Source organism: Phalaenopsis equestris, unplaced genomic scaffold (genome assembly GCF_001263595.1).
Source record: "Phalaenopsis equestris unplaced genomic scaffold, ASM126359v1 Scaffold000134, whole genome shotgun sequence".
In the NCBI taxonomy this organism is placed as follows: domain Eukaryota; kingdom Viridiplantae; phylum Streptophyta; class Magnoliopsida; order Asparagales; family Orchidaceae; genus Phalaenopsis; species Phalaenopsis equestris.
In genome coordinates this window covers 1,328,553-1,338,016 of record NW_018164576.1, presented here as the reverse complement: position 1 = coordinate 1,338,016, position 9,464 = coordinate 1,328,553, and the positions used below count along the sequence as shown (strand labels likewise).

Here is a 9,464-nt window from a genome sequence, read left to right as displayed (position 1 = left end):
AGGTAGAAAGCTCTCCCAAAGAAGTGAAATATTTGCGTACATAAGATGTACACAGCGCTGCGTACATCAGAGGTTATTCTGGGGGTACAGGGAGTTATATCCGGGTTATATCGAAGGTTACAAGAGGGTATAACCCAGATATAATCCCATTGTACCCCCTGAATAACCCCTGATGTACGCAGCGCTGCGTACATCTTATGTACGCAAATATTTCTCCCCAAAGAAACCCTTACTTTACATATATAGCTGTCATTTTCTGGCTAATTTTAAAAAAAAAAATTTAATGAGACTGAACTTCTCACAATTGTATGATTTTTTTTTAAGGAATAAAGAAGGAATAAAAAATCCTTAAAAACTTAAAACAAAACAAAATTTCTCTAATAAGTCCAAATTTTCCTGATTGAAACTACGAAAAATGAAATAAAATTTATAACAGTAAAAAATATCGAATTTTGATGATTTCATGTCATTATTCTGCTGGTTTAAATTGAATGCCTTCAGGTTGTGGCCTCAAAGTGCATACCATTTCTCTCGTCTTCCCAAAATACACCTGCCATAAATGCCAATGAACTCGTACTGCAATCAAGCAAAAGCTTATGCACACAGAAAAATTTGGATGCTGCCTTGTTCTCATCCAAATTATTTTCAAATTCATATAATCGGGTATAATACATAAGAAAGTAGTTAAAACTTGTAGGAAGGTTTATGTGCATGTCACGCAATTCCTACGTAATCATACATCTTTAACTCCTAAACTAGAATTTTCAAATTGTATGCCGCCATATCCATATGCATGAAATGCTGTATTTCACTTTAAAAAAAGTTAAAAAGTGATCTTTTAGGTGATATGAAAATTTAGGGTGGTATAAATGTAAATATTAAAGGTGTTAGATGCGTAAATACATAGAAATTTGGTGGTATGTATGTAATGCCCCAAAGGGTTACCTGATCCAGTGAATTCCTGAGCTTACCCTCCATCTCCTCAATCATCTTTCCCATGTTACAAATGTGACCATCCGCCACTACAAGATCACAGTTCATCTACCAAAGAGAATGCCATTGCATGATGAGAAGAAACATAATTCAAAATCTTATAATTACGAAGAAATTATTAGACTGATAAAAAAAATAAAAAATGACAGTTTTTCTAAATCAAATTATTTTTTTATCAACAAAAAATATTCAACCGCTCCAATTCATCAGCCACGTTCTACAGATTAACTTGGATTATCGAAAAACAGGCTCATAGACTTTCTAATCTGACTATTGTACAAGTTTCAAAGAAACGTATCCTTCCATATTTAATCATGCAAATAGTTAATGCAAACAAAATGTAGGCTATAGAATCACTAATAAACCAATCAGGTATTTACTGCCTAAAAACATAAGCACTAAAATATTTTCAAGCATGCCCCGACACAAAAAGAAATGATAAAAAATGAAAAATAAATAAATAAATAATGATAAAGAAGATTTACATATATATATAACACTCTATTCCTAATAAAAAAATAGGGTCCTTTACATATCAAGCACCCAATTCCTACGTATTACCATATCATCAATGATGTAAACATAAATTTTTATGTACAGACCACCGGATTCTTATGTTTCCGGGATAAATTGGGTGGTGTGTAAGTAAAAATTAAAGTTTAGGCGTTTTATATGTTAATATACAGGAAGTGGGTGGTAGGAATGTAAATCTCTCTAAGAAGTAAGGTTTAGATATGTAAGTATATAAGAATTGGGTTGCATATACGAAATGCCTCTAAATACAAAAATATGACACTAAAAGCTAGTTTGGAAACTAGACAAGAATAAAAACCTGTCTTCTGATTGAACCAGACAAGTTAAAAGTGCCAAATGGTTTGTCTTCTGTAGTCATTGAAAGCATAATTGTGCTTGTCAAGCAGTAATGAGCCTTTTCATCTTCTTCTGTTCTGACCTGATTTAACAGTTTGAAAATTAAGATTGAAGCATGAGGATAATGCCTAGGAATGTGAAATGTTTACTTGTGTACCTGGATAACATGGATTGCCTCCCAGGAACCCTCTCGGAGATACCCTCTTTTTCCATCCCCACTCTTTGAACCATCTATTTGTGAGAATTTAAATAAAGAGGAAAAACTTGTAAATAAAAATTTAAAAATAAAATTTAGAAAAAAGCATTATTAGATAAGAAGTGTCTGATATAGCTAGTAAATTAAGAACTAACAAATTTCAGGAAGAAAGCGGACCTTTCTTTATTAAGAAACAGGCCACCAAACCTTGTCCATCATCCTCCCACATATATACAGAAGAAACGCCACCTTCATAGTACCTAACAGAGCATTTTGGAAATAGAAGTAGCCATTACTTAACTATAATTAGTAACACAATCAACATTGGAGGTTCTAATTGATAAAAATATCCCACACTTCTAATAAAAACACTTCCTCTACTTCTACAGTAACCATAACCAAAACAACAGCAGGCAGAAAAAGTTAAAGGGTTCAAAAGTTTACAGTTCAAGAAAGCATGCAATCTCCCAAGAAGATAAAACCCTTAGCACACGTCACCCAGTTTTCATCCTTTCCACCAAAAACCTCACTATAAATCCATTTGATTTGCCAAACTCTAGTACAAGCAGGAACATCAAAATTAGGGTTTCTTCAAAAACACTTCTATTGTTATGTGAACTGAAAAAAAAGAATAAGAAAAGAAAAAATGCACAACAAAACACCTACTCAACAAAATCTAATCAAAAAACAAAAAGTCAACAAACCAAAAAGATACTCAAAAGAATACTTGCAGCACAGCCTTATGAAAAGTACATAAATCAACATAAGAACTTTGCAAAATGGAAGATATAAGATGCAAAATAATGAGCCATAATTTCTCCCTAGAAAAAGTATGGGGATTCCTGTTCACCATGTAGTTCTAAATCTTTACCGCATTACTTCTAAGATATTTTCCTACTCTGATGCAATGAAAACAATGCGTTGGAGAGGCAAAACAAGGGAGACAAAACTTAAGGGCAAGAAATGAATCTTACATATCAAAAGCTTTGCTGGTTTCAACTTGAATAGATCCCATCATGAGTTTATATTATACATTAAAAGTATTTTAGACATTGAAGGAAAAGATAACAGAGCTTTTACTTCAAGGGCTACTGTAAACAGGAAATAAAATCACAAATGTAAGGTGATATTGTAAAGGAGATATTGTTGTAAAGGAAAATTTACATACATACCACACAATTCTCATGTATTTACATATCTAACACCTAAAATTTGATACTTACACTTATAACACCTTGGTGTCATGAAACTATGGATGAAAATGTGTTTTTCATTTTTAAAAAGATAATGATGCTGGTATTTTGATGGGATGTTAAAGATTTGAGTGGTATGAATGTAAATATAAATGTTTAGGTGTTAGATTTGCAAATACATAATAATTATATGGCAAGTATGTAAATGCCCCTACTTCGATAACAAGGACCACATTGTAGCAACCTTTATATATCAAGAACATATACATGTAAATTTCTAGAAAAAAATAATTGAAACTAGACATTCTATTTATTTTCTCAAACAGTTCCTTAAAATGAATTCAGTTATTCACAAAATATCATTGTCAAAATAAAAAATGAGGAGCGTAAAGGAACAAACTGATCACGGTAAACAGCAAAAATGTCATTTGCTTCAATCTCTAGCTTCCTCATCTCTGCAGATGGGAGAGATCCATCTTCTAAAGACGGATAATATTTATTTGACCAAGGAGACCTGCATATTAGGGAGAAAATCAACGCTTTCATATATGCTGCTTTGACACCACATAACTTAAATCATAGCCAATGTTTTCCATAGCATCATGCGAGTTTCTAAACATGAAGTACCTATATGAATCAGCATCTCGATTATATTCACAAAGTATAAACTCCTTTGAGCACTCTGCATCCACAAGGACCTGAAATTGATTAAATTAATAGTCAACAACTTTCGTTAGCACGCCTGAAAAAAAGACCCCAAAAACAGAAAAAAAAAAAATAATAATAATAATAATATACTTACGTTGATATTTACAATCTTAGGGGTTGTTTGCTGGAAACATTAAGGCTGGATCTACATGGCTTCAACTTAAATCCTACCAAATGAAAATTATGGAAACTTTAAATCCTATATAATCCTATATCCTATGTCTCCTCTGTTTTGCTTAGATAGCAGGTTTAATAAATACAAGATCAAAAATAGCTTTTCTTCTTAAGCTTCACATTTCTCTACTGCAGTCAATGCTTCTCCATCAAGCTCCCATTGGAACTCCTCTCATTCTTTCCCGTAAAGGGTTGCAGAATGAGAAGAAAGATGAGTGTTTCAGAAGCCATGATCCCACTGGCACCTTTGCTGCTAGGTAGCGCCAACCGTGACTTTCGCTACTTTTTACATCAATGGAAAGTGGAAGGGGTAAGAAAGAAGGTTTCAATTTTTAGAAGAGGTAAGATAAAATTACAAGGTTAATTTATTAACAAATTTACTAATTATCATTCATTACATAAAAAAACATTAGGATGGCTAATTTAATAATTTTAAAAATTTAATTTAACTTTTTAAGGTTTAATTAGGTTTATAAATTCTTAATTAGTGCTTATAAATATTATGCTACGTTAATTATAATCAAATTACACTAATTAATGAAAATATGCATTCATGCACAAAATGATTGAAAGGGGAAAAGATATATCATTAAGGCATCTAAAAGAAAAAAATTTACATCAATACCATACAATTCTTATGCCTTCACATATTTATCACCTAGAGTTTGATATTTACATTTATAGCACTTTGATGTCATAAACCTATGCAGGAAAATGTATAATTCACTTTCAAAAGGTTAGTAATAATGACGTTTTTATGTGATGTTAGAAATTTAAGTATTACCTATTTAAATATAAAAGTTCAGATGTTAAATATGAATTTAAAGGCCCCTAAAAATAAATTAGATATACAAACTCTATGTTGAATCCAAATATATCTTGTGGATCACACCCAAGGTATAGAGCTAGAGTCAATTTAGTAGTCAATTTTTTAGATAAATGACCCCCTATTTATAGGTTCCAGGGGTATCTAGTAAAATTGTACATTTATCCTTTTTTAATTGGAACGTTAGAAGTCTTTATTACACATTTTCATATTTGTAACCGATTTTGGGACCCTTTCATATTCATAACTGACATTGACACCGTTTTGTATTTATAAATGCTTGAAGAAGAACATTTAATGGCCTTTAGTTTTATCATTAGGTTGGCTGAAAGGTTTTTCGTCGGCTCTCTCAAGAGAATCCTCTGTATAGGTCCTCCGGTCGTTAGGGCGAACTGGGACCGTCAGGTAGAGAGTGTATCACCGTAATCTGACGAGCATCTTTCCTTGGATAAGGGGTCTTCTTCGAGGATCAGGAAGGTGTTTCGGAGAGAGCTTTTTGGCCATATTTGTGAAGATTTCTGGAATCAATTTAGGGAACTGGTCATGAACGACTGTCCCTCATACAAGGTGTCTTCTATTTGTTCGTTCGACTGTGCTTCCACTCGGTCGGCTCATAGTTCCGACTAAAGAAGATGACGCTCGATGTTTCCGTCTTTTAACTATCATGATACAGTGTCCTTTGGTGTTCGTAAGCAAGACCAGTTGGACTTTCTCAAAATTCATGTGGTCATATTTTTTATGTACACTCTAATATACCAAATTCCATATGAAAAAAAAATAAAAATACCTTCTAGAGAAAGACCATTATGACCTATAGAGGTAAAACTCGGCAAATTACCCAATCATAATAGGATCAGCATTAACGACCAAAAAGAAGGTTCAAAGCATTTCAACCCTCTCTGAATCACTTAAAATCAAAATAACTGACATAAAGTAATATTAATAAACTGCTGTCCTAATCATGATGGGATCCGAGGCCGAGGCACCAGGGGGACTCTGTATCCACCAGCTCCAGCCTACCCCCACTGAGCTGTCGGATACACGAATCAATCTGCCCTTCAACTCCTTTCTTTATTTTATGTCTTGGATCAAAACAATTGCAAAGATAGATCATACCAGGGCAGAAATGCAGAGGATAAATTACAAACAAGTAGGACTTCAAGAGGCCAATACAGATAATTCAGACTCGCCGTTGATGTTTTGCCACTAACAGCCATTGAGATCTAGGGCAGTGAATTACAAAAGTAAAGTTCATTACAATGTCTCCCATTCAAAAAGTTCCTTGATTTGACATGTTAGGGTAAAACTAGTTGTAAAGCCGAATGAGCTTGCAATCGCATGCCATCATGAAAGTCCCCCAAAAATAAAAGTCCAAACCTCACGTAACTACGTTGGTCCTAACTGACATCTTAGAACAAATTCCTTTACCGATTCTCAAAAAGAAACAAAACAAGAAGCATTGATTCCATGCACAGCGTTAACAACACAATCCAAATTTGATTTCCGCTAGCAATCCGATACAATAAACAAAAATCAGAAGCAAATGAAAAGAAAAGAAATGGATCAACAAAACTATTTTGTGAAGGGGATAATAGAGGGAAGAAACAAAACCTGTAGAGGTTGATCAACCTGGGAAAGAAGCTCGGAGGAGTGGTTGGGGAGAAGCGCCAGCAAGGCAGAAAGCGCCGTCTCGCTCTGGTTAGGAGAAATCCTCCTCATCAGATCCAGCGCCGCCTCCATCAAGGGCTATCTAATCTACCAAAACGTCCCTGGTCCGCGAAACCCCCGGTCAGAAAATCGAAAAAGAAAATGTAAGAGAGGAGGATTCAGCGACATGAATTGCTCTTCTTCGCTGAGACTGGAGTGGCCGTTTGGGCGGCAGCTGTAGAAGAAGCTATATAGAAATATAAAATGTTGATCATCTTTTAAATTATTTTGTCTTCTTTTCTTTTTTTTTTTTTTTTTTTTTTTTTTTTTTAGAACGGATAATAATTTTAAGCGAATCAAGCTCTGCAAAACAAAAAATAATTACATATTATTGACGGTCAGGATACAATCAAAATTTTTTTGAAAATAAAAATTTAAAGTGAACTCTATCGAAATACATTATGACCGTAGAGACATGAATGAACACCGCATACATTTCTGCAAAACTCAATTAATAAATATCATTCGTTATAAACATTTATAAAAAAAATAATTAAAACATTAATAAAATATAAAATAAAAAAGTATTTTGAAACAAAATTATTAAAAATGTATCTAAAAAACTGACAACACATTCATTACAGATTAATCATATATTTGAATTGCATGTTTTATAAGTTACTATTCATTATTTTCAAAAGAACTTGTTTCATAACACCATTTCAAATTTCTATTAAAAAAATCCGATCGGGTCAATTTTTTTCGCAGCTTTATGTTCAAATTACTGCCATACCTTTATTTTACATGCAAACTTATTAAATCAAAGCAGTTGAGCTCAAACTCTATTAATTAAGCTCGAGCAAAGAGTAACTAATGCTCGACTAATTTCCTTTACGCCCATGATGTAAAAGCCTACTGTAATATTAAATTGAATAAAATAAAATAAAAAATTATGCCTTAGTTTTTGAAAAGTTTATTAGCTTGTACAGGAAATAAAATGTAAAATTTTAATGACTTCTGAAACACATATTGGTCAAAATAAGATTGCTCAAATTGAATGAAGCGTTTCTTCTTTCAAATGAAGTTTCAATTTTTACTAATTAAAATGTTTTTAATAAATATGACAAAAAAAAATTAGGATTAATTAATTACAAATCATATTCACCTTAAAATAGTTAAATAGTTATTAAATTTAAGTATGAATATCCTAAACTTTTTTTTTTTTTGGGCTTAAATTAAACAACGGATTATAAATGTATTCAAGCTATAATGAACCCGAATATGTACTTGCAAGGTTTTAATCGTGTTCGGGTCATTGTATATACTACTTAAAAACCCAACTGAGCATGAACAAAAAGTAATGAAAACTTCATAATTTAGTCTTCTTTTATACCAAATACATAAAAACCAATGTATTGAAGGGGAGACTACAATCACTCCCCATTTGCAAAGTATGATTTATATAATAGACTTTAAGGTACATCGGATGTTACACATACATATTGCTTGGAATACAACAACACAACAACAACAACAACAACAACAACAACAACAAAGCCTTGATCCCACTAAGTGGGGCATACATATTGCTTGGAATAGCTAAAAGATGAACACACTTGGGAAGATGATAGGGCTTGCTAGTCATCATTCTCCTACCGTGTCTCAACTCTCATATGGAAGAAGTTCAACTTTCTGAACAAAGCTCTCGCAAAAAGAACAAACACAAGATGCCCTGAAACAGAATTAAATCGGCAATCAGAACTTGTTTCAGTATCAGACAAACAGCTTAAAACTTTAAAATTACACATTCTACATGATAACAAGAAAATTAATATATGCAATATTGGGCAAATTGGCTGAATATGATGCTAGGCCAAGTCATGAAAACCTCTGGCAAACAGTTCCACATTTCAATTATTCAGAGTACCATCAGAAGCCATAGAGCTGTCTATAGACATGAGTAGCTAATTGTAAACAATTTTAGTGCATACAAGCAGCCTAGCTATCAAAAACAGGATAATTGAATAAGAGATTGAAGACAGATGGAAAACTACTGCAAAAAAAATTACATTTGTTTCACCTTCATGGAATGATCAACCAAGGAAGATCATATACGACGCAACTTGGCTTATGTCGAAAGCAAGTTCAGAAAACTGAACTACTATAAGCAGCTTTAATGGCCAACTTGGCTCTTCTTTCCTCGAAAGACGCTGGAAAAAGAAAAAAAATAAATTGTTAAAAGAACGGCTAAAGATATTGATGGTGAGAATGGATCTTCATATGGGTGCCTATCTGACATTCTTTAACTCCCATAGAACTACAATAATCATTCTTAACAGCTTCTATCCATGTTACCTTAGCATCTACCCTTTGCCTTCCCATGATTCGCCACATTTTAACTACCTATTTACAAACTAAAGAATTAATTGCTTTGAAAAAGCATTCTCATTTCATTAACATTTAGGCTTATATAGAGCCTTACAACATTTACAAATAAATTCCTAGACTTCTTCTATTTACAACTAGAACCCTACATTAGATACAAATCTCAACACTCCCCTCTCAAGATGTGCAAAAAAAATCTATTAAACCCATATTGTCACATAACCTAGACAAATCTAATGAGCTAAGTTTTTCGGAGATGCCGTCAGCCACTTGCTCTGTAGTGGCTACATGATTTAGCTCCACTAGACTGTTGTTCAGCTTTTCGTGGCTACATGATTTAGCTCCACTAGACTGTTGTTCAACTTTTCGTTGATGAAGAATCTATCAATCTCCACATATTTGGTTCTATCATGTTTCATCGGGTTGTTGACAATGTCGTTGACTTGTCGCACCACAACTTCATTTGAGCTTC

General features: G+C 33.1%; 2 protein-coding genes across 8 annotated transcripts in view; both read right to left on the bottom strand.

Moving 5' to 3' along the window:
• Positions 1-392: 392 nt before the first annotated feature.
• Positions 393-6,845, bottom strand: LOC110021345 (probable F-actin-capping protein subunit beta). Its single transcript, XM_020719803.1, has 8 exons — positions 6,572-6,845; positions 3,880-3,950; positions 3,653-3,766; positions 2,237-2,319; positions 2,021-2,094; positions 1,826-1,945; positions 946-1,041; positions 393-550 (listed from the first exon to the last, which is right to left on the bottom strand). The coding sequence occupies exons 1-8, from the start codon at positions 6,698-6,700 to the stop codon at positions 470-472; spliced, it is 768 nt and encodes a 255-aa protein (XP_020575462.1). The 5' UTR covers positions 6,701-6,845; the 3' UTR covers positions 393-469.
• Positions 6,846-7,956: 1,111 nt separating this feature from the next.
• LOC110021343 (tRNA pseudouridine(38/39) synthase) overlaps positions 7,957-9,464 on the bottom strand; it is an 81,378-nt gene continuing 79,870 nt past the window's right edge. For 3 of the 7 annotated variants that reach the window (XM_020719796.1, XM_020719794.1, XM_020719795.1), the window contains exon 16: positions 7,957-8,339. In XM_020719796.1, the coding sequence (XP_020575455.1) occupies positions 8,260-8,339 (80 nt within the window). In that variant the 3' untranslated portion in view covers positions 7,957-8,259. Of the gene's footprint in view, positions 8,340-8,676; positions 8,818-9,464 lie in introns of all 7 variants that reach the window. The other 4 variants (XM_020719801.1, XM_020719797.1, XM_020719798.1 and 1 more) reach the window with 3 other exon arrangements.